This window comes from Dipodomys merriami, unplaced genomic scaffold (assembly GCF_024711535.1).
Source record: "Dipodomys merriami isolate MVZ:Mamm:240054 unplaced genomic scaffold, mDipMer1.0.p SCAF_55, whole genome shotgun sequence".
Lineage (NCBI taxonomy): Eukaryota > Metazoa > Chordata > Mammalia > Rodentia > Heteromyidae > Dipodomys > Dipodomys merriami.
This window is the reverse complement of record NW_027206124.1, coordinates 6232500-6256483: the sequence shown is the minus strand read 5'-3', so window position 1 is coordinate 6256483 and position 23984 is coordinate 6232500. Positions and strand designations below refer to the sequence as shown.

Below are 23984 nucleotides of genomic sequence, written 5' to 3'. Positions count from 1 at the left end.
GCTAATTAAATTGTAAGATTTATCTATTAAGATTGCTAATCTCTTGCTGACCTCAACGGTTCATGCCTGTAATCCTAGCTACTCAGGAAACTGAGATCCGAGGATCACAATTCAAAGCCAGCCTTGGCAGGAAAGTCTGTGAGACTTAACTCCAATAAACTACCCCCAAAAAGTCAGAAGTGGTGCTGTGGCTCAAATGGTAGAATGCTAGAGTTGAGCATAAAGAGGCTCCAGGTCAGGACCGAGGCCCTGAGTTCAACTCCACAACCAACAACAACAAAAATTGCTAATCTCAACTGATGCTGATTTCCAAAACCACACAGGTCATAAAGGAGCTTTATTTGAGTCTGATGGATGATCACTATAGTATGCTTTATATACAGTTTTAGCACTATAGGTTCTACTCTTACTTATTTTAACCAGGTCTGAACTTTATGAAAGATGATGAAAGAATTTCAAACTATTAACTGACAGCTTGTTGGAACTTTCCATTAACTATACTTCTGGAGATTGGATGATATTCCAAAACTACTAAAACCCAGACATTTTTATAGGGGAAGTTATACAAGCCCTCACAAGAGTTAGAAATCCATAAAAAAAATTGAAAGCTTAAGAAAGGTTTGATATGGAATGGAATGTAAACTTTTGTGAGCATAGTTATACTTGTTTTTTTTTTCTTTTTGGTTCTAGAGATCAAATACAGTGCCTTACACATACTAGGTAAGTACTCTACCACTACAGCCCAGCCCACAGGTTTACCTTTTCTTTTTCTTTTTTCTTTTTTTTATGTTATTGGAGTTTTGAATTCAGGGCCTGGCACTGGCTCAAGTGTTCTACCACTCAAGTCAAGCTTTCATTTGCCTCATAGTTAGTACTATGTGTTAGTGTAGCTACTGCAGTTAGTGTAGTTAGTGTTAGTGTAACCCTGTAATTCTAGTTAATACGGAAGCAGAGACAGTAGGATCCCAAGTTCAAGGGCAGCTTGGGCAAGGTTAGCAAGACCCAGTATCTAAAACAAAAACAACAAGGCTAGTTGCATATTTAAAGTAGTTAGAAGGTTTGTCTAGTAAGATTAAGGCTTTGAGTTCAATCTCTCCTACTGAAAAGAAAAAAGGAGTCTCCAAAAGGTTAGGAACCTCTGCCTAGAAAAAGGAGTCTCCAAAAGGTTAGGAGCCTAGAAAATCCCCTCATCTGCTCTCAAGGGCATAACAACTTTCAAAGTTGTTATAAGAAGCCCAGATCTCTATTTAGCTTTTAATTAATATTTTCTTTTTTCTTTCTTTTTTTTTTTTTTTTTTGGGTCCGGTCATGGGGCCTGAACTCTGGGCCTGGGTGCTGTCCCTCAGCTCTTCAGCTCAAGGCTAGCACTCTACCACTTGAGCCACAGTGCCACTTTTCTTATGTGGTGCTGAGGAATTGAACCCAGCGCCTTGAGCATGCAAGGCAAGTGCTCTACCACTGAGCCATCTTCCCAGCCCTTAATTAATATTTTCAAGAGAGTGTGTTTAGCTGGGTGCTGGTAGCCTATGTCTGTAATCCTAGCTATTCAAGAGGCTGAGATTTGAAAGTCACAGTTCTAAGTCAGCTCAGGCAAAGTTTCAAAACTTTGTTTTGTTTCGTTTTGTTTTATTCGGTCGTGGAGCCTGAACTCTGGGTCTGGGCACTGTCCCTCAGCTCTTCAGCTCAAGGCTAGCACTCTATCACTTGAGCTGCAACACCACTTCCAGCTTTTTCTGCTTATATGGTGCTGAGAAATCAAACCCAGGGCCTCGTGCATGCAAGGCAAGCACTCTACCACTGAGCCACCTTCCCAGCCCAAGTTGTGAAACTTTTATCTCCAATAAACCACCAAAACGCCAGAAGTGGAGCTATGGCTCAAATGGTAGAGAGCTGGCTTTGAGCACAAAAGCCCCAGGACAGCACTTGGGCCCCAGCCCCTGAGCTGAAGCCCTAAGACCAGCACAAAAACAAAAACAAGGTCGTTTCATAGATGTTTCTTATAGGTAAGTAAAATTTAACGCTTAAAAATCTCATTTAGCTGGGTGCCGGTGGCTCATGCCTGTAATCCTAGCTATTCAGGAGGCTGAGATCTGAGGATCATGGTTCAAAGCCAGCCCAAGCAAGGAAAGTCCATGAGATTCTTATCTCCAATAAACCACTAGAAAACCAGAAGTGGCGCTGTGGCTCAAGTGGTAGAGCGCTCGCCTTGAGCAGAAGAGCTGAGGGATAGCGTCCAAGCCCAGAGTTCAAGCCCCATGACTGACCAAAAAGAAAAAAAAAAGAAAAAGAAAATCTCATTTAGCTTATGTATCTGTAACCTCTTTGTACATCACTTCTTTTTTTCCAATCCTGGGGCTTGAACTCAGGGCCTGGGTGCTGTCCCTGCACTTCTTTTGCTCAAGGCTAGCACTCTACCACTTGAGCCACAGCACCACTTCTGGATTTTTCTGCTTATGTGGTACTGAGGAATTGAACCCAGGGCCTCATGCGTGCGAGGCAAGCACTCTACCACTGAGCCACCTTCCCAGCCCTACATCACTTTTATAATAACAATAAATTTTTTTAAATATCATTTAGTCAGAAAGTGTAATTCCCCTGAGGAACTAAAGTACTATTTATCAAAATGAACACCAGAAAGTGGAAACATGTTTGGGGGGGGACAGACTAAGGGAGGGGGGAGGATAAGAATATAAACACTGAACTATGTAATTTGAGGGTAGAAACAGGATTGGGAAAATGGGGGGGAACAAAAGAAGGGTGACATTGACCAAAAAGCAAAAAGCATTGCACTTCTAATCTGAATTATGGAACTGCAGCTCCTTTTTAGAACCACTTAATAATAAGAGATTTTTTTAAAGCTCATTGAATGACCCAATATAAGAAATGTGTTATCTTTGATGTCTCCTCATCAGGCTTGTCAGTCTTTTTTTTTAATGTTTTTTTTTTTTTGTATTTGTTTTTCTGCTTATGTGGTGCTGAGGAATCAAACCCAGGGCCTCATGCATGCAAGGCAAGTACTCTACCACTGAGCCACCCTCCCAGCCCCCAGGTTTGTCAGTCTTAACCTGTGAGTCTCAACTCCCTGTCTCAATCCTACATATGGTGCTGCCTATTTAAGCTAGCTTTTCTTCCACCTCTGCCACTATCATACCCATGAAGGGCTCCTTATTCTTCCCTGAGTACACCTCACCTTGTCTGTCATCCCAGTTGGCAAGAAGAATCCTTGAAGTTAGGACAGATTATGAATCCCTTTGTTCAAACCCCAGAAGCTTTCCCCATCACATGAAGTAGTCTTGTCTTCAAACCCATTCCACCTGCCCCTTCTGCTCTCCTCACTAACGTTAGTAATAGGCCCTCCCCTTCACCGTGGTAGGTGCCTCCCATCTCAGATTTGGCTCTTGCTGTCCTCCTGGAATGCTCTTCCCTCAAGTATGGGACACGAGGGACAAGGGAGACAGGGCTTGCTCCTTCTTCTTCAGATCTGTAGTCACTAGTTACACTCAGGAAAGCCTGAATTTGCCACCCACTCCTCTACTTACCCCTTTTCTTTCTCCTGAGCACTTCTGTCTGACTTACTATGTAATATACAATTCTTCCTGGCTATTGTCTGAGTCCCTCCTGTACTTTAAGTTCCAGAGGAAGGAATTGTTTGCCAGTTGTGTCCCTTACTACACCAGTGTTGTTTACTGAAGGCACTAAATATTTGGTAAAAGGTTCTGGGTTTCCACAGCTACTCTGTCCCTTGCCCATACCTGCCTTACCTAGTGGCTTCTACATGCTAAGATAGATTAATGAACTTCACGTCATTTAATTTCCAGCCCAGAACCATGTTTATGCTAACAAAGAAATACCCCCAAATCCCATGATTTTTTTTTTTTTTGGTCAGTCATGGGGCCTGAACTCTGTGCCTGGGTGCTGTCCCTCAGCTCTTCAGTTCAAGGCTACCACTCTACCACTTGAGCCACAGAGCTACTTGTGGCTTTTTCTGCTTATGTGGTGCTGAGGAATCGAATCCAGGGCCTCGTGCATGCAAGGCAAGCACTCTACCACTGAGCCACCTTCCCAGCCCATAAAAATCACTTTTGATTTACTCCTAATGTTAGTTTAACAGAAAAGCCTACTTGAGAGGAGCGAGTTGTCCCAGGGGACCCTTTATGCCCTCACGGACATGATAACCTGGCAGCCAGACCTCAAGCCTGGGGGATAACAAGGAACCCTCTAGGGATGTACTCTTGCTTAGAGGGATACAGAGGCACGTTCATGCATGGAGAATACAGGTGCATCCCACCCTCAGGCAGACAAACACAAGAAGTCCCACAGAAGAAGTGAAGGTTCTGAAGCAAGAGTTTATTCCAAGTGCACATGAGTGTGTGGACAAGTTCAGAGTCTGTGTTATTTAGCAGACAGAGACACACATTCCATAGCATGTCACAAAGTCCCCATGAACAGTCTCTAAGCGCCAACCCTTCCTCTGTCACCTTTCCGGCCTAAGCTAGGGAAAAGGGAGGGACTTCTAGTTCCCAAACAAAACACAGGCACCTAAGGGCTGAGTGACTTACACAGCCTTATATTTATTAATATCTACCAAGAAAAAAAATCAAAATTCCCTCCTTATTCCAACCCACCTCCATCTGGGCCCTCAGGGAGCAGCATTTGCCTAGGGGCACCTGCTGACAGAACAGTCCTTGGAGCTGGGCACCCATGCATGGCCACGCATTATGCTTGCACACAGACCACAGGCCCCTTCCTCCACCGTGTGAGGGATGAAAGGGCAGCTGGCATTTTTCCATCCCTCAGCTGTCAGTCTTGGGAACTTGAAAAAGATCAGCGATGTCCAGCAGGGCTTGTCGGATGTGGTTCCCAAAGCGCTGGGCATTCTGTAGGAACTGGGAGCTCAGACACACTTTCAGGTCAAATCCCACCCATTCCCACGAACAGAGTAGGCTTTTGGGTTGCCCCATGTGGCACCTCTCCTCAGGCCACGTAGCAGGGAAGACTCACCGTCTCTGAACTTGAGAACTTGCTAGAGACATGGAAAAACATAGTGCTTTCTCCTGCAATCATGTAGGAGACACCATAGCCATCATCTGCCACCTGAAAACAAAAGGTGAGTGAGAGGACATGAAAGCTGATGTGCCTGGTCTTCCCTAAGATTTGCAGGAGATGGCCTCAACCCTGGAGACTGCATTCTTGATGTCAGGACCTTACCTCCCACCCCAGGAAACAGGGCTCCTTGTGCTAAGATCTAGGGGGCTCATACTCTTATACTGCCCCCTTGTTCCAGGAAGATCTCTAGTCTTCTGACAAACCAAACTATCTGAATGTCTAGGTGAGCTGGATTCCTCAACTGGACATATTTCAGAAGGACCCAATATAGAGTGCTGTCCTCTGCAGAGAAGACAGAGCCACATGACATTGGTGGGCCCTACAACCTATCTACCTGTGCTGACAGCTACCACTCTGTTTTCATGCAGGGTTCCTCCCACACAAGGTGCTCCTGTCCCGTCTGGTCTGGTCATGGTACACACATATGCCCATACATACACGTGTGTACACACACACACACACACACACACACACACACACACACACACACACACACACACACACATACACACGCTGCACTGAATCTCTAGGGCCCAAGTATTTCCTACCATCACCCTTCAGGGATACTCACAGGGCCAAAGCCACCTCCGGCACCCACGTGATTGGGGTACTGGTCTGGATCAAACATACGAATCTGGGACTGAGGGATCTGGCTGGTGGAGAGGCGCCAGGGTTCTGAAAGCACCTGTAACAGGGAGTCCAAAGTCTGTCAGACATTAGGCACTCAGCATGCACCTGTTTAAATGGTACTAAAGACCTGCTCTGAGAAAGACACTGTCCTGGTGAGGATATAGGGATAGACGTGCATGAGGAGCTGCCTGGGCTACTGTTCCCTGCACCCCACAGCCTGTGAAGGAAACCTTCCCCGGCCCATTAGGGCCCATCAGATCTCCCATGCAACCCTCTGCACTGCCTTGCCCCCACCCTTCTCACCAGCACCAGGACCACCTGACAGCATGAAAGCAGTGACTTCATGAAGAGAACCTGCAGGAACTGCAGGCCTGGTGGGCTGTGAGGTGAGAAGGCTTCCACTGACTTCCAGGGCTACAGTAGGAACTGGCCACACAAAGCACTATCTCAAGAAGGCTGAGGTCCCGGGTCTAAAGGCCATAGCCAGCAACAACACTGACCTCAGCCAGGAAAGGAGAGCTGACGCCCAGGTACTTGGAGACTACGTAAAGGCAGAAGAGGTGCCTGTCTATCCCAGCCCCCGTCATAGCCAAGCGGTACATGTTCTGGTGCTTCTCAGAAGCTTTCCGGAAGAGATCTCGGAGATCTTCTTTCTGGGGTATAAATGCAGAAGAATGAAGAATGGCCGGTGTCTCAATGCATAGGAAAGTGAAGAGCAGTGGGTCAGAGCTCACCATGTGGGAGCCATTCACCATGGCCTGCACAAAGGCTGTGGACTCACTGGTACAGGAACGCACAGTTTCTGTCCGTCCCTCGCGGAACATTCTGGTCATTGAGGCCTCATAGGTCAAGCAGAATTTGCCCTTGTCCTGGGGTACAGAGAAGGGTGAATCTGGCAGGTGGACCCCGAGCTGCCCTGCCCACTCAGCAGCCCAAAAGGGCTCCTACCCGGAAGTGAGCCAGCTGTAAGGCAATTTGCACAAAGGCATCAGGGCTGGTACGACACTTCTTGATGAGGCCTTTGCCAAAAGGCAAGAACTGGAAGCAGTACAACTCCACATCGTCTGCCAGAGCCTTAGCCACCTGGTAGGAACTCTCGATGGCAGCTTGGCACTGCGGAGATATGGAAAGGGTCAAGTTGGGACAATGCTCTCCAAGCAGGCCTCTAGGTTGCATTGAGGAGGTGTGAAGTAAAAGGCAGAACCTAATATCTTCAGAAGAGGACCTGAGAGGACTCATCATGAAGTCTAGGTAAAGTGGATGCATTGCTGGGTATTACAAGAGCCATGGATTTTGAGCTATGCACCTCAGCCTTTCTCCAAGTACAGATAGCCCTGAACTTTCTGCTTTCTTTGTGAAAAGTTTGGACCCCACATTTCTTTTTTTTTTGTTATTGTTGGTCCTAGGGCTTGAACTCTGGGCTTGGACACTGTCCCTCAGCAATTCAGCTCAAGGCAAGTGCTCTACCACTTGAGCCACAGCGCCACTTTTAGTTTGCTAGTGGTTTACTGGAGATAGAGTCTCACAGACTTTCCTTCCTGGGCTGGCTTTGAACCGTGATCCTCAGATCTCAACCTCCTGAGTAGCTAGGATTACAGGCATGGGCCACCGGCACCCGCACCCGGCAGACCCCACATCTCTTTAAGCTTCTGTCCCATCCCTGGAGGAGGGGGGTCCAAGTGGTGAGGACAGGAGTGTATGTGGGTAACTCGAACTGATCACTCTTGCCCCTGCCCCTGCCTGGCTTGCACACCTGTTCAGGAAGGTCCCACTGCAGCCGCTGAGGAAGAATAAGCTGAGGGTTCGGGTTGCCAAGGCAGTGTCCAGTCTCTGTGTAGCCCAGGTGAAAGGTGTCAGTGCCTAGGACAAACTGAAGGGAGAAAGCTAAGGTAGGAAACAAAGCTCATCACTAATGTCTGTCCTGCTGGCCCCCTCTCCAGGCCTGTTACCTCCCAAAGGTGCCCAATGATGGGGGCATCTGCCCACGCGTGTTCTGTGTTGAGCCCCAACAGACCATTCTTGAAGGAAATAAGAGTGAAAGACTTGTCGAACCATCTGCAGGAGGAGTAGATGCATGGATGACCCAGGTGAGGCATACACAGGACCCTTAACCTACAATCCTAATGTTAAGAAGTAATACCACTTTGCTCTCAATTCTAACCATCATCCTAACTCCAAACTTAACTGAAACAACCTTGATTTCTTTTTTTTTTGGGGGGGGGTCCTGTTGTGGGGCCTGAACTCTGGGCCTGGGCGCTGTCCCTCAGCTCTTCAGCTCAGGGCTAGCGCTCTACCACTTGAGCCACAGCGCCACTTCCGGCTTTTTTCTTTTTTCTTATGTGGTGCTGAGGAATCGAACCCAGGGCCTCAGGCATGCAAGGCAAGCGCTCTACCACTGAGCCACCTTCCCAGCCCCAACAACCTTGATTTCTAACTTTCAGCTCTAACCCTGACTATAATCACTAACTTAACCATGCCACTACCTAGCCGCTAGCGACGTTCCTTTTCTGTTGATCCTCTTAAGCCTAGTCATAATTCTAGTGTTAACCCCACCTCCCAGCCCACCCCCACCCTCCAGTCAACCCCTGCTCCCTGCCCTCTGCCCAGAGCCTCGCACATGCCTGTTGTAGCAGTTGCCATGCAGCAGCGCCTTGCCATAGAGGCTGAGGCTGGCCTCATCATCAGGGTTGTAGCAGTGGGACTCTTCATCCAGAGACACAAAGAAAGCAGCACGCTCGATGGTTTCCAGAGCAGCCTTGTTCTTGCCAGAGCTGAAGAAGGTCTGGCGTGCCTGTGCCCACTCCACCCTGGGAGCACAAGGGCAGGTGAGCAGTGGAGCCAGTGTGCACTTTGGTTCAGGGCACTTCCCAGGACCTGGTGGGGCCTGGAAATGGGGTGAGGTCGGGGTGCCTAGGTATCCTGGAACATGTCCCACCTTCCATGCAACATATATTAAGGGTGGCTATGCCAGCTATCTGCTATTTTACCACCAATGCCCTTCATTATTTAGGTCCTATATGCCCCCATTCCTTGGCTGTACCTCTGGCCCCAATTCTACCATGACAGAAAGGGCAAGCCTCCCCATAAGTCCAGATACCTTCCTCCTGCAGTGAGGGCTGCCAGCCTCTCTTCCCCAGGCTGAGGTGGGGAGGGGTCATCTAGGATCCTTTGGAACTGCATCTCCAGGTCCCGAGGCTTGAGCAGGCGGGATCCCTCATAGAGCCAGACCTTGAAGAAGCGGCCCTTGTGGTAGACAGCCACATGCCTGCTCTCTGAGAGGTGCTGCAGCACATCTGTGACAGAGGCCAGTGGACAGGCTGAGGCCCGGCCTCAGAGAGAAGAGCACCTCCCTCCCCGAGCCAGCCCTGGAAAGGGGCCACCTCCTTCACACTGCGTAGTAATTGGCAGGTCAGATGATACTTGACCTGCCGCTGCCCTGGGCCTTCTATCCCTCAGGAGCAGATCTCTGTGTGCTAAGCAGGGCTTGTGTTATGTCCTTCCACTACCTCTTACAACAATCAAAGTGCTAGTAATTCCTATAAACTGCCTGAGGCAGCAGTTCCAGAAACAGAGAAAGTTGCTGACTCCATAACCCCCAGGCAAACCCCTTTTCCCTTCTGCAAGCTCTGTTTAAGGTGACTGTGCGTCCTCTGAGCAGGGCTCCTCTCACTGTGTGCTTGTGTGCGCATGTGCCAATACTGGAGCTTGAATTCAAGGCCTTAAGCTCTCACTTGGTTTTTATGTTCACAGCTGGCATTCAATCACTTGCCTCTACTTCTGGCTTTTTGCTGGCTAGAGATAAGAGTCTCTTGAATTTTACTGTCTGAGCTGTTCTGATCCATAGTCCTAGTCTGAGTAGCTAGGATTCTAGGTGTGAGCCATTAATACCCAGACTCTCATTACTCTTTATTTACACAACTATCTTCCCATGTTTAGGGAGGCTCTGGAGGGGAGAGGCTCTGTTCTGGGCACCCTGGGATCTAGTACCATGCCTGTAAAAAATGCCTAGTATCTGTCACAAACTGACTACTTCTTACATATCCATGACCCCAAGACACAGGAATGCTTAGTAATAAGTAGGTAGTTGGGCACCTAGTCATGGCAGGACCACAGCTGGGAGGGTAGGACTTGTTCCTGCCGGGTGCCTGGCTGTGGCCTGGTACCTGTCTCATTGCCGGGGATGCGCGTAGTGTTGAACATCCTCTCCATCTGATAGGAGCACATGGGCACAATACCCAATGCCATCACCTGGGAGAAAGGTCCATCATGGCTCACTCAGGCCTCCCCTCACCATCCCACCTTCAACCCTGATGCAACTCACAGGCTTGATCTCTTCACGGTCCAGTTTGCGACGATACATGATCATGGCATGGACGACATTTCCTAGGCGGGCTGCCTGCACATCTGTGTTCTTGACAAGCACAAGGTCCTATAGACAAAGCAGATCCTGCAGGGCTCACACCTCTGTCTGCATGTCACGTAGGTCTCACTGACAAGAGGACCAACTTATTCAAGGGTGTAAGGTATCACTTCCTCTTTCCAGCCCATTCCATATGCTGTCAGGGCAACTTCCAGAAATGTATAACTAACATTCTACAAGTCTGCTCCAACTTAGACCAGAGTTGCTTTCTTTCTTTATACTTATTTTATTTGTACATGTTTTTCTTATTTTGATCCAAAGAAAGTTCTGGCACTAATAAACAGCTTGAAACCTTTGGAAGGCTGTGTACATACTTCTAGAAGGAATCCTCATAGGCTAGTAGTGGGGTTGTTGTTGTTGTTTGTCAGTCGTGGGGCTTGAACTCTGGGCCTGGACACTATCCCTCGGTTCTTCAGCTCAAGGCTAGCGCTCTACCACTTGAGCCATAGTGCCACTTCTGGTTTTCTGAGTGGTGTATTGGAGATAAGAGTCTCATGGGAGATGACCTCCCCAAGTGAGGTGAGCGAGGTAACGCCATGGGGGACCAACCCTCCCCTGGAGCCTGCTCGGGCAAGGCAGCCGCTTCTCCCTCAGGAACTCAGAGCGGCCCAGAGGACACCCTTGGCGGACTCCCCTTGACCTCCAGACCAAGTGACATGACGTGTGAGCTCCCCTGGGTGTGGGGCACGCTTAGTAGAATTAGGCCTAGGAGTTAGTTATTGGTATGGATGGCATTTGAAGTGCTTAAATAAACTAAGTGAAACTTAAAAAAAAAAAAAGAGTCTCACGACCTTCCTGCCCAGGCTGGCTCAGATCTCAGCCTCCTGAGTAGCTAGGATTCTAGGTGAGAGCCACCAGCGCCCAGCTAGTAGTGTGTTTTTGACAGTGGTAAAGACTGGGTGTAGGGCAGCAGAGAGACCAGCAGGTGGTGTACAGTCAGAAGGGCCAGTGGCATGGGGCAGGCACACAGTGACTTCATGAGCGCTAAGAGAAGCATGGTATTCATCTGAAGCATAGTATTCATCTTGTGGTCTGGCCCCACACAGGGACAAAAGCAAGACATATTTGAAGAAATTCCCTAGAAATGGTGTCAAAACAGCTGGGGACTTGTGACTGGGAAGCCAAGGAGGTGGGAATGAAGGCAGGAAATGGTGGAGTCTGACAAGCAAGCCTGAGAGAGATTCAGCCATTCTCTAATACTCCCTGATGAGGATCCCCCAAGCCTCACTCCATAACCCCTTCTTCCCCATGGAAGCATCCACAAGACCTCTGGACTGTCCTCCACATCCTTGCCTCAGAGCCAGGGAAAGAGCCAAGCACACACCGGAAGCCTGTGTAAGCTGGCTTTGGTTCTTACCATGACATAATAGTTGCTGTTCACCATGAGGGGGCTCCTGCCTCGGAGGTAGATATACTCTTCCCACCAGTCACTCACCTGTGGGTGGGCAGGAGATTAAAGCTGGGGAGGTGGCAGTCAGGACATGTGAGTAAGGACAAGGCCAGGAGGGCAAACTTACATAGTTAGTTGCCCACCATGACTTGAATACTAAGTATTTCTGCAGCCTGGGGGCGGTCTTTTCCTGGAATTCTTTGGCCAGTGTCTCCATACGGTAATATTCCTCATCCTCCAATAAGGGCCGCACAGACTCCAAGTACTGTCATTACCACAAGATCAAATATCAATGGCTATCTTAACCCTCTTCCCATCTCTGTCTCCTCACTCAGGCCCCATTACTCTCAAGCCAACTATTTACAGGAAACAGTCTTTTATGGGCTGGGAAGGTGGCTCAGTGGTAGAGCGCTTGCCTTGCATGCCTGAGGCCCTGGGTTCAATTCCTCAGCACCACATAAGCAAAAAGAAAAAAGCTGGAAGTGGTGCTGTGGCTCAAGTGGTAGAGCGCTAGCCTTGAGCTGAAGAGCTGAGGGACAGCGCCCAGGCCCAGAGTTCAGGCCCCACGACCGGATAAAAAAAAAATTTAAAAAAAAACAACAAAAAAAACAGTCTTTTATGTTTGAACTAGCCTCTGAACGCAGGCTCCCATGCCCACTAGTACCCAGGCCCTTACCCGCTGAACTGTGGCTGACACACAGGGCACAGGAAGTTTTGGCAGAGATGTCTGGAAGCTGTAGAGCATGGGCCGACGGCTGGACAGAAGGCGGACACAGATCTAGAAGTACAGGGCACAGCATTGGAGTGGGAGGCAGGAGGCACAAATCAGCAAATGACTGACACCTTTAGAACCACCCCATTCCCCTTCAGGATAAACCCACACATGAGGCACCAGTGCCCAGTCTGTCTCTCCCCTCCTGTTTAGAACCCCAAATGAGATTCTTGGGGTATCAAACCACACTCCTGCACCCTCCAATGTTTCTGCTCACAGCCCAGATCTTGGTGGCATGACTGGTCTTGCCGTGCATCTCAAACATCCACCCGTGGTAAGAAAGCAGCAGCTTCAGAGTTTGTCGGAATAGGAAGATGCCTGTTACCCAGACCCCCGTGGAGAAGATGGCCATGCTGAGAAGTGCCCGAGACTGTGGGGTCTCATAATGGCTACACCTATGAGAGAAGGGGAGAGGACTGCCGGGGATCCACTCACAGCAATATTAGGAGAATTCTAAATCATCGGCTATGAACAGTCTTGTGAGAGACACAAAGGGGCAAGAACCTCTCTGGGCACACTCAGGTCTGAATGTATCAAATACCAGCTGATATGGTGGTCCTGGGGGAAGGTTGCCCCTGGGGCCATTATGAACTGCTGTCTTGAATTTGACTAGCTCAGGAATGGTCTTGGGAACTAGCCTAGCCCTCTTTCCTGCCACTTGTGCCCTCCTGGCTTTTTACCTCTCAGGGAGGTATCTCTGGATACAATAGACCAGCCCCATGGAGATGTCCACCTTGCAGTAGGAGGAACCCACTGTTGCCATGACGATGACCAGCCAGCTGGTAGGGCTTCCAGGGTACACACCTCTAAGGATGCCATTCTGTGGAGCAGAAACAGGCATCCTTGTTGAGCAGAAGGCTAAGGGAATCGGGCTCCGGTGAGGTCCTAGGGAGGGCTTCCCAGTCTGCCGCAGCGGCCTGCTGTGCTGTTCTCATTCCTTCCACACACCCACACCTGCAGCACCCCTAGTGTCCCATCACACCTTGATCCCCTCAAACTTCTGCTCTAGTGAAGTCTGTTCCCAGCAGCGCTGTTGGCCACAGTGGTGGCGGACACCGACCACGGGGCGACCGCAGACATCCAGCCCCGCCGTGCACCTGCTGGAGAATCCAGAACCACCTATGCCCACCTTGATGCGAATCAGGCGTTTCTTCCAGGAGTTGATCCCAGACAGGTAGATGTGTTTCAGGGCTTCCCGACTGAGCCGGAAGTCGACCCCTTCTGGGGTCACAGTGAACTGAAAGGCCACGGCCTGGTGTGCTTCCGCCATCCTGGGGGTTGGTCGGCACCTGGAAGCCGGGAAGGGGGGTGGGCGGGAGGGTGTGCGGCGCGCTCAGGCCGGCCCCGCCCGGGCCTCCCAGCGCCGAGGCCCCGCCCCCGGGCCCACCGCCCCTTCCCCGGCCCCAGCTTCCCTAGCGGCGCTCCGGGCTCCGGGCTCCGGCGCGGGCCGCGCCTCCGCCCTTCTGCCCGGCCTACAAGCCCGGCCAACCGCCGTCGCCGAACCCTCGCGGCGGCGTTCCGGACAGCTCTAGCCACAATGGAGCGGGACTGGAAAGGGGTAGGGAACCTTCAGAGCCGGGCGTCGACACGGGCAGCGAAGGGCGGCCTCGAGGGGGGCAGCGCCCCGGAAGCAGCGGCCTCCTGGGCGGGGAGGGCCGGGCGTGGTGCGGGGCTCTGGGCACCGCGGGGTCCCGGTCCCACCGCTAGGCTCAGCTTGCTCCCGCCGGCGTCCGAGCTGGCTACTCGGCCTGTGTCCCCGCGTCCTTCAGGCCTGGCCGGCCTGGCCCCACCCTGGCTGAGAACCTGACACCCACTCCTAAATTGGGGTGGAGAAAACAAGACCGAGGCCCGGCGGGGCGCACGCCAGACCGCCGCCCCCTGCGGTGGGAATGGGGAAAGGGGCAGGGTTTCCACAAGCAAGCTGAAGGTTGCTCGAAGGTCCGGGGCCGGGGTGACGGTGGGGCAAAGGGGCTCACGTGAGGATGGTGGCATTATAGCTAAAAATAGCCAAATGTAGGGAAAAGGTCATGGTGGAGTCAGCCATGCAGCCTAGTCTGCTCCTGGATACTGGTGGCTGGGAGGGCAGCCGCATCCCAGGGCCCTCCGTAGGTCTCTAGGCCGCCCTCTGTCGATCTCTAGGCCACCCTCCAAGTCTTCCTAGTACTTGTTACTTGGAGCCAGGGGAGACCCGAGGGACAGAGATCCCCAATGGGCAGAATGGGCCCACAACCATTTTTAAGCCCAGAACACTGAACATCCATTCATCTGTGTGTTCCTGTCGGGTATTTCTGTTTCCAAAGCACAAACAAGACAGCTGTGAAGGAACAGCTCATTTATTAAGGTACACAGTCCAAAGGCGCCCACTTTGGGCAACTATACAATCTGGGGGAGAGGTCAGCCTTCTCAATCAGTCTCATTTGAGGACACAAGTCCAGTCCCCAGGGACTCCTGCCCTTTGTCTTTCCTTCCAAGGTCCTGCCCTGGAGGCTCCAAGAAGAAAGTTGAGGAATGAAGTTGGATGGTCAGGACGATGAGTGGAAGCTGGTCAGCTGCCCTTTCTGCTGGAAGTAGAACTGGAACCGAGACTGGGCGTACTCCTAGGGAAGGAGGCCGGGCCCCGCCAGGGTGAGAAGGCTTGGAACCTGCATGCTACACACATGCCTTGGTTTGCCCAGTTTCCTGGATAACATATAGCTATTGTTGCTCCCCAGCTCTCAATTAACATGCCCACTCCCTTGATGCTTACCAAGTATCCAAATTCTATAGTGGACATGGATGCCTGGAGGATGGACCACAGACCCCAGAAGAAATGAGAAGCCAAAGCATACCTGGGCAAGGGAGGGGCATGGAAGGTACCTGTGTTCAAGATCACTTAGGCTCTGCCTCATCCCTTCCCCTGGGCCAGCCAGTCCTCAAAGCTCTAATTTCTCCCCTATTTTCCTAATACCTATGCAGTTCTAACTCCCCACTTTGAAACTGTCCCTTCCCACCAGCTAAGGCTGGTTGCCTAGCTCAGATTTCATAATCATAAGCCCACTCTGTACTAGCCTTTTGCGTCCCCCTCCCCCACCTTTCCTCTGCCCCTTCCAGACTCCCAACCTGCCTCTCTTTCCTTACCGGTTGACCTCTATCAGCAAATCTTCTTCTAGTTTTTTCTGCTCCACTGGAGAAAGAGTCTCACCTTTCATTACCTCGGACAGGTAATGGCGAATAAAATGAAGCTGGGAACAATGGACAGGAGTCAGGAACTAGGGAGTCCACTGGAAGTACTTCCCTCCCAGTCAACACCCTTTCTGGGATGCTGGAGCCATTTCCCAGCCTTTGGTCCACATACCTGCTGTTCTCGAGTTGGGTAGTCTGTGAGCTGTGCTTTGTAGAAAGGCCATTCCTCATGAGTATAATCATAAACCCACTCACAAAAATGGTTCCCAATGTCAAAGCCCCTGGGGAAAAAAGGTGGAAGTTCAATTCCCAGATGCCCCAGTGCAGCTGGAATGGAGATAAAGTCCAGCTTGTTTTTCCATCGTCTTGTTGGAACAGATCTGTAAGAGGCTGCCCTCTCAGCCTTACCTGTAGTTATAACTGCTGTACTCAAAATCAACCAGCATGAGGCTATCAACATTTTTTGGCTCTGAGAGCAATAAGATGTTTCCTGGGGAAATAGAGTGGGGTTCGGGTCACTATGGGGCCCTCTGGCCTCTCCAGCTTGGATTAGAATTCTCAAATCAAAAGCCTTTTCTTACCTTCCTGGATGTCATTGTGACAGAAGACCACTGGTGATGGGGTAGAATCTAGCAACTTCCTGCAGAGGTAGACGGACATGGGTCTAGAGTAATTGAAGTTACTCTCATAGGCCAGGCTCAGATTCCTGCCACCAGTAAATCCTAGGTGCATGGTGAGATGCTCAACCACCAAGCCAGCCTTTACCTGAGGTTGCCCATCTCATCCTTCAGGCTGTACATTTCCAGTAGATTCATATGAGGGAGGTCAGTGGAAGGTAGGTCTTGGATCTGCTTTAAGTACCTGAAATTCAAACAAATAGGTAAGTCACTGCCCACTATCCTATTTATTCTGGAGCTAGCAAACTTAAGAGCCCATGCTAGACAAAGGGACACTTAATCAACTCAACTGGAGGGCTGGACACACCCATGGGGGTTCAGGTGTTTGGGTTACAAACCTGACTCACCGTTCCATAGTCCCAAACAACCAATGAGGTTCCTTGGTGAAAGGCATCTCCATACCATGGAATTGGGCCATCTTCATGGCAATGGCTGCTGACAACAGCGGCTCTCGAAGTTCATGGGTTTTCAATGGCCGGCTCTGCACCCAGGAACCTATCAGGATGGTGAAGGGGCTGGGGCAGGAGGGGAAAGGGATTGGGGGACCTGGGGGAGGCCAAGGCCTTGGGGAGATTTTCCGACCTGGGATGTTAAGGCAGACACTGGGGAGGAGGACAGGGGACAGGGAAAGAAGGCGATGTGGGGAGAGGGCTGAGCTCGTACTGGGAGATACTGTTCCAGGCGGCCCTCTGGGAAGACTCCATAGAGCTGCGGCCCCAGCGACCGCTCTGCAAGGATGGCGAACATCACGCTTTCTAGGACCAAGGAATCCACGCCCTGAAGGAAAATGGCACAGCAAAGGGACCCAAATCAGTGGAGACGGGAGGTAAGCGGCCCTGGACCTGTAGGAGGGCCTGATTTCTCCATAGCAGCTGGAACTTCCGGTCTCACCACCCGAGGCCCCGCCGCACAGGCCCTCCGTGAGGTGTGCCGTTCGCCTGCGCCCCTGCGCTTCCCCCTCACCTGCAGGATGGCCCCGTACAACCGCAGCAGCACCTCGCGCGGCTCCTCGCCGACGCTCGGCAGGTGGTCCGGCAGCGAACAGCGGAAGAGCAGGTTGCTGAGTCCTCCGCTGCAGACGCGCACACAGCGCCTTCAGTCGGCGTCCGCCCCGCCCGGGGGCCCGGGCCGGGCCCCAGCCCGCCGCGGCCCGCCCCGCCCCCGGGCCTCCCGCAGGGCCCCCGAGCCCACCCTCGACCCCGGGCCTCCCACCTCACGGGGCAGACCCGCAGCTCGTCGGGCTGCACTCGGCGCCAGGCCCCGCCCAGGTACTCCCGGCACCAGCGATAGGCTCGGCGCTCGGCGTCACGAGACAGCGACGAGGCTCGCCGCCGGCTGGCGGCCGCGTCCGGGCGCTCGGCCGGGTGGCCGCTGACAGCCCCGCCTTCGCTCGCAGCGGAAGCCTCCGCCGCCATAACTCCACAGGCCCAACGCCCTGCTGCAAGCCGCTCTCTTTGGGAGGGCTCGGCTCCTTCCGGCCCCGCTCGACCCCACTTCCGGCCGCTCTAGCCTCCCCAGCCGCACTCGGCTCTTTCCGTACGGTGGTCCGGGCCCATCCTGCAGGTGAGGGGAGCCGCGCGTCCCCGCGGTCCCCGCGGTCCCCGCCTCCGATCAAGGGCCAATGGCGGCGTCTCCTGGGTGGGGCACGCCCGGTCACGCCCTCGAGACGGGCGGGGCCTCCGAAGCCTGGCCGTTGTTTGGACGGTGGCCCGGAACCTAGAGGCGTCTGGAGCCAATCAGAAGCGTCGTGGGCGGGCGCATCCTCCGCCTCCCGGCGGTGGCGGAAGACGAGCTGAGCGTCGGCGAGCGCTGGCGCGAAGCGTATTCAGCACCAGTCGCGTGATCGTAAGCGTCTGTACCTCACTTTCCAGCAAAAATTAAAACGGGCTGGGAAGGTGGCTCAGGGTGGCTGGGAGGACAGGCGTGGCCCCGAGACTCGACATTCACACACCGACTGGAGGAGGTGCCCTTAGCTTAGCGCAGGAACACTGTTTATTGAAACAAATCCAGAAGATAGAAACACGGCGGAGGGGGGGGGTGCTGTTAGTGTTTGTTTTTGCTTTGGGTTTTTTTCTCTTATGGAGGGAGTAAGGGAGGCAGAAAAAGTAAACAAATGCAACCATTCTATTCAGTATACACCGTGGAAAATGACCTCTGCAGCTTGTGTGCAGGGAGGCAGGGGAAACTGGAGGAAAGTAGAGGAAGTAGAGAAATGCATTCATTACCTGATTTATGAAATGGTAGCTCTTCTGTGCAAATATAACAAAATTATTATTTTTTGGTCGGTCGTGGGGCCCGAACTCTGGGCCTGGGTGCTGTCCCTCAGCTCTTCAGCTCAAGGCTAGCACTCCACCACTTGAGCCACAGCACCACTTCCGGCTTTTTCTGCTTATGTAGTGCTGAGAAATCGAACCCAGGGCCTTATGCATGCAAGGCAAGCGCTCTACCACTGAGCCACCTTCCCAGCCCCAAAATAAAAAAAATACAAAAAAAAAAAACAACAAAAACTCACTTTTCTGTATACCAACAGCAAACAGGCTAAGAAAGAAATCAGAAAATTCCATTTACAATAGCCACAAAAGCACAGACTACATGGGCATAAACAACCATTATGCAGCTAAAGGACTTCATAATAAAAAATATAAAACTTTAAAGAAATTGAACACAGCCAGGCATCGGTGACTCACCCCTGTAATTCTAGCTACTCAGGAGGCTGAGATCTGAGGATCGCAGTGCAAAGCCAGCATGGGCAGGGAAGTCTGTGAGACTCTTATCTCCAATAAACCACCAGAAAACTGGAAGTACCATCGTGGCTCAAGTGGTAGAGCTGAAGAGCTGAGGGACAGTGCTTAGGCCCTGAGTTCAATCCCCATGACCATCAACAACAACAAAAAAACACAGTTACAGTTATCTGCTGTGTGTGTACACCAGTACTAAGAAATGAACTAAGGGCCTAGGTGCTGTCCCTTAGCTTTTTTGCTTAAGTTTAGTGCTCTACCACTTGAACCACAGGTCCACTTCCAATGTTTTGGTGGTAATTGCAGATAAGAATCTTAGGTAGCCAGGCACTGGTGGATCACGCCTCGGGAGGCTGAGTAAGATCTGAGGATCAGGATTCAAAGTCAGCCTGGACAGTGTAAGGTCTGCCCCTGGATGGCTAGCAGACTCCACCCTCCTTGCAGCAAAGTCTCCACCCAGTACCTGCGTTACCTAGGCAACTGGCACACCTGCAAGAGGTCACATCTGCATCTGCTGAGGTCACATCTGAATTTGATGTGGCCACACCTTTCTCCGCCCAGATAAGGCCTAGCCCAGGCCCAGACACCCTCTTTCCCAGGTCTCTTTCCCAGACTTGTGGAGGGCCAACATGGCCTGATGCCAACCAGAACGATGAATAAACCTACCCCTTACCTGAATACCACATGGGTGGTGTGGTTCTTACTCGGCAACCTCTTTTTAAAAACCTAACAGGCAGCAAAGTCTGTGAGACTCTTATTTCCAGTAAACCACTAGAAAACTGGAAGCAGTGCTGTGGCTCAAGTGGTAGAGCAATTGCCTTGAGCTGAAGAGCACAGGGACAGTGGCCAAGCCCAGAGTTCAAGCCCCACAACAAAAAATTTCAAGTATACTGGGTGTCAGTGCCACCCAGCTATTTCCTTATCTGTAACTTTGTACAAAAATCAACTCCAAATGTATCAAAGGTTTTCCTTCCTTCTTTCTTTCCTTCCTTCTTTTTCTTTCTTTCCTTCCTTCTTTTTCTTTCCTTCCTTCCTTCCCTTCCTTCCTTCCTTCCTTCCTTCCTTCCTTCCTTCCTTCCTTCCTTCCTTCCTTCCTTCCTTCCTTCCTTCCTTCCTTTCTTTCTTTCTTTCTTTCTTTCTTTCTTTCTTTCTTTCTTTTCTGTTGAACTTGGCCTGGGCGCTGCCCCTCAGTTCTTCAACTCAAGGCTAGTACTCTCCCACTTGAGCCACAGCGCCAGAATTTCTTTTTTTTTTTGGGGTCCAGTCATGGGGCCTGAACTCTGGGCCTGGGCGCTGTCCCTCAGCTCTTCAGCTCAAGGCTAGCACTCTACCACTTGAGCCACAGCACCACTTCCGGCTTTTTTCTTTTTGCTTATGTGGTGCTGAGGAATCGAACGCAGGGCCTCTGGCATGCAAGGCAAGCGCTCTACCACTGAGCCACCTTCCTAGCCCCACAGCGCCAGAATTTCTGGTGGTTTACTGGAGATCAGAGTCTCACGGATTTTCCTGTCCAGGCTGTTTTTTTCATTTTCTTTTTAATTTGCCAGCATCACTGTTTATTAATAGACCCAGTTACAAAAATAGCATGGCAAGCTGGGCACCAGTGGCTCACACCTTTAATCCTAGCTATTCAGAAGGCTGAGATCTGAGGATCATGGTTCAAAGCCAGCCTGGGCAGGAAAGTCCATGAGACTCTTATCGCCAATAAACCACCAGAAAACCGGAAATGATGCTATGGCTCAAGTGGTAGAGCACTCGCCTTGAGCTGAAGAGCTCAGAGACAGCGCCCAGGCCCAGAGTTCAAGCCCCATGCTGACAAAAAAACTAAAAATAACGTGGCAGACACCTCAGTTAATCCTTCTAATAAGCCTGTTGATCTGGTCCTCCCTTTTGCCAGCATGTCCATCTTCTACAAAGTGAGTGATCTTCATGCCACCTCGTGGAGAAGATAACTTGAAGGGCCACAGGAAGTTATTTGCTTCTTGATGCATTTTACAACAGTATGGATCTCATGAATCAGATCATCCATGCAGATGATACCATATTTACCAAGAGATTGAGCAACCAAAGTGTTATCTGTTAAGGCAATTTGCTTCTTATTAATTTTGCCATAACCAGGCTTGTAGATGAGCTCATTTACTGACTTTGGGTTTGGGTACCCCATGTAGTATATGGTTCCATAGCCCTCAGCAACTTAATTGAAGCCTTGTTGAGCTTAACAAAGGTACCACTGAAGATCTGGCAAAGGCAAAGAAGGTGCAACACATTATGGACTTTTGGATTCACACCATCTCTGATATCTCTGATTCTGATGACAAATGCCAATTTAGTCTCTGCAGGTACATAGAAGTTGCTCGCTTCTCTGGCCACTGTAGCCTTTCGGATCTCAGCTCTGTATGTTTGCCTGTATTCTTTGTGATAATGCTTAGCAGTCTCAGAGATGAGCTTCTCCTTGCCTTTCTCAGAGCTGAGCTTCTTCCTTTCTTTCTTTTTTTTTTTTTTTTTGTCGGTCGTGGGGCTTGAACTCTGGGCCTGGGCACTGTCCCTCAGCTCTTCAGCTCAAGGCAAGCGCTTTACCACTTGAGCTACAGCGCCACTTCCGCTTTCCTGGTGGTTTATTGGAGATAGGAGTCTCACGGTCTTTCCTGCCCGGGCTGGCTTTGAACCGCGATCCTCAGATCTCAGCCTCCTGAGTAGCTAGGATTACAGGCGTGAGCCACCAGCGCCCGGCTCTTCTTCCTTTCTTTCGAAGCATCTTCTGAGCACATTTCTTTCTCAGGCACTTTGTTTTCAGCTCAGCAAAATTCCTTTGCTTTTTCTTAAGTGTCCCTGGCATAGCAGGAACCTTCTTTTTCTTCTCTTTGGCACCCTCCATTGCTCCAGGTGAAAAAGAGCCCAGCTGGCTTTGAACTGCAATCCTCAGACCTCAGTCTCCTGAGTAGCTAGGATTATAGGCTTATAGGCATGAGCCACTGGTGCCCAGAAAGGTCTATTTTTTTTTTTTTGTCTGAGGCTGGGACTTGAACTCACTACCTGTCATTTTCACTCATTGGCTAGTGACTACCAACTGAACTACACTTCCAACCTCTCAAAGATCTAAATGTAATATCTGAAACTACTAGAGAAAAACATAGGGAAAACTCTGGAACATATAGGCACAGGTAATTATTTATGAATGTGACTCCAATTGTTCAGAAAGTAAGAGCAAGAAGGAACAAACAGAACTGCATCAAAGTAAAAATGTGTGTACAAAAACATTGCAAAAGAAACAGGGCTGGGAAGGTGGCTTAGTGGTAGAGTGCTTGCCTTGCATGCATGAGGCCTTGGGTTCAATTCCTCAGCACCACATAAACAAAAAGAAAAAAGCTGGAAGTGGTACTGTGGCTCAAGTGGTAGAGCGCTAGCCTTGAGCTGAAGAGCTGAGGGACAGCGCCCAGGCCCAGAGTTCAGGCCCCATGACCAGATCCCTCCCCCCCAAAAAAAAGAAAAGAAATATCAGAACCAAAACAATCCACAAAATGGAGAAAATCCTCACCAGCTATTCAACAGATGAAGAATTAATAACAAGAATATATAAAGAACATAAATAATTAAACAGAACTGGTTGCCAGTGACTCATGCCTGTAATCCTAGCTACTTGGGAGACTGAGATCTGAGGATCCCTATTCCAAGTCAGGAGAGAGGGGCTGGGAAGGTGGCTCAGTGGTAGAGTTCTTGCCTTGCATGCATGAGGCCCTGGGTTCGATTCCTCAGTACCACATAAGCAGAAAAAGCCGGAAGTGGCGTTGTGACTCAAGTGGTAGAATGCTAGCCTGGAGCTGAAGAGCTGAGGGACAGCACCCAGGTCAGGCCACATGACCAGCAAAAACAACAACAAACCAAGTCAGAGAAAAAAGAAAGATTCTTTTTTTTTTTTTGGGGGGGGGGGGTCCGGTCGTGGGGCCTGAACTCTGGACCTGGGCGCTGTCCCTCAGCTCTTCAGCTCAAGGCTAGCACTCCACCACTTGAGCCACAACACCACTTCCGGCTTTTTTCCTTTTGCTTATGTGGTGTTGAGGAATCGAACCCAGGGCCTCAGGCATGCAAGGCAAGCGCTCTACCACTGAGCCAACTTCCCAGCCCAAAAGAAAGATTCTTACCTCCAATTAAAACCACTATAAAGTCAGAAATGGAGCTCAAGTGGGAGAGTGCCAGCCCTCAGCAAAAAAGCTAAGGGACAATGCTAAGCCCTGAGTTCAAGCCCCAGTACTTCCACAGAACAAAAATTAAACTAGTAGGGGCTGGAAAGGTGGCTCAATGGTAGAGTGCTTGCTTAGTATGCATGATGCCCTGGGTTTGATTCCTCAATACCACATAAACAGAAAAGACTGGAAGCGGTACTGTGGCTCAAGTGGTAGAGTGCTAGCCTTGAGCTGAAGAGCTGAGGGACAGTGCCCAGGCCCAGAGTTCAGGCCCCACGACCGGACCCAAAAAAAAAAAAAATACATTGTGTGAGCTGGGAATGTGACTTAGTGGTAGAGTGCTTGTCTAGCACTCAAGAAGTCCTGGGTTGTATTCCTCAGTACAACAAAAACAGAAAAAGCTACAAGTGGCACTGTGGCTCAAGTGGTAGGGTTGCTAGCCTTGAGCAAAAGAAGCTCAAGGACAGTGTCCAGTCCCTGAGTTCAATCTCTAGGACCAGCAGCGCACACACACACACACACACACACACACACACACACACACACACGACTTATGTGGATGGTCTAAGAAATTGTACTGAAAGTCGTTGAACAAGGGGGTAGGGAACAAATACATAGGAAACAATAGAAGATATTATTCTGATTAAAAGGTAATATATGCACTGCAAAATACCATGATGCAACTCCTTGGTACAGTTAATATCACAAAAAGAAATTTGAGTTTGTTGTTTTTGGTGGGAAGGTGTGTGTGTGTGTGTGTGTGTGTGTGTGTGTGTGTATGTGTGTGTGTGTGTGTGTGTGTGTGTGTATGTGTGTGTGTGTGTGTGTGTGTGTGTTGGTACTAGGGTTTGAATGAGCCCACGGCTGGTAGATGCTCCATCTCCAGTTCTATGTGGAAATTGGGAATT

At 50.5% G+C, this 23984-nt stretch overlaps 2 protein-coding genes, 1 long non-coding RNA gene and 1 pseudogene across 6 annotated transcripts; 1 reads left to right on the top strand and 3 right to left on the bottom strand.

The window, feature by feature from the left end:
- Positions 1-4326: 4326 nt before the first annotated feature.
- Positions 4327-14105, bottom strand: Cpt1b (carnitine palmitoyltransferase 1B). Its single transcript, XM_069999744.1, has 19 exons — positions 13886-14105; positions 13448-13607; positions 12999-13138; positions 12536-12713; positions 12223-12324; positions 11674-11811; positions 11514-11591; positions 10058-10165; positions 9900-9984; positions 8834-9029; positions 8358-8543; positions 7686-7791; positions 7490-7606; positions 6685-6849; positions 6471-6605; positions 6237-6389; positions 5678-5791; positions 5002-5094; positions 4327-4877 (listed from the first exon to the last, which is right to left on the bottom strand). The coding sequence occupies exons 2-19, from the start codon at positions 13586-13588 to the stop codon at positions 4794-4796; spliced, it is 2319 nt and encodes a 772-aa protein (XP_069855845.1). The 5' UTR covers positions 13589-13607; positions 13886-14105; the 3' UTR covers positions 4327-4793.
- LOC138811846 (uncharacterized) lies at positions 13576-15173 on the top strand. The gene is made up of 3 exons (XR_011367504.1): positions 13576-13876; positions 14791-14943; positions 15085-15173. It is a non-coding gene; the product is annotated as an uncharacterized lncRNA (long non-coding RNA).
- Chkb (choline kinase beta) lies at positions 14634-17674 on the bottom strand. Of its 4 annotated transcripts, none has more exons than XM_069999745.1 (11): positions 17370-17674; positions 17121-17229; positions 16821-16934; positions 16505-16638; positions 16246-16341; positions 16062-16120; positions 15889-15970; positions 15653-15761; positions 15436-15539; positions 15065-15146; positions 14634-14967 (listed from the first exon to the last, which is right to left on the bottom strand). In XM_069999745.1, the coding sequence occupies exons 1-11, from the start codon at positions 17570-17572 to the stop codon at positions 14722-14724; spliced, it is 1338 nt and encodes a 445-aa protein (XP_069855846.1). In that variant the 5' UTR covers positions 17573-17674; the 3' UTR covers positions 14634-14721. The 4 variants fall into 4 exon arrangements, with proteins under 4 accessions (XP_069855846.1, XP_069855847.1, XP_069855849.1 ...); XM_069999746.1 differs by having other exon boundaries at positions 14634-14915; XM_069999747.1 differs by having other exon boundaries at positions 14864-14943; positions 15085-15146.
- Positions 17675-20742: 3068 nt separating this feature from the next.
- Positions 20743-21770, bottom strand: LOC138811930 (large ribosomal subunit protein uL30-like; annotated as a pseudogene).
- Positions 21771-23984: the final 2214 nt, after the last annotated feature.

Coding starts and splice junctions, on each gene's coding strand:
- Cpt1b (XM_069999744.1), bottom strand. CDS start 13,588: ATGGCGGAAGCACACCAGGCCGTGGCCTTTCAGTTCACTGTGACCCCA. Junction 11,812..12,222: donor TGTCAGCCACAGTTCAGCGG/GTAAGGGCCTGG, acceptor TGGTAATGACAG/TACTTGGAGTCTGTGCGGCC. Junction 6,850..7,489: donor AGTGGGACCTTCCTGAACAG/GTGTGCAAGCCA, acceptor ATATCTCCGCAG/TGCCAAGCTGCCATCGAGAG.
- Chkb (XM_069999745.1), bottom strand. CDS start 17,572: ATGGCGGCGGAGGCTTCCGCTGCGAGCGAAGGCGGGGCTGTCAGCGGC. Junction 16,935..17,120: donor TGTACGGGGCCATCCTGCAG/GTGAGGGGGAAG, acceptor ATTTTCCTTCAG/GGCGTGGATTCCTTGGTCCT. Junction 15,762..15,888: donor TACAGCAGTTATAACTACAG/GTAAGGCTGAGA, acceptor TTTTTTCCCCAG/GGGCTTTGACATTGGGAACC.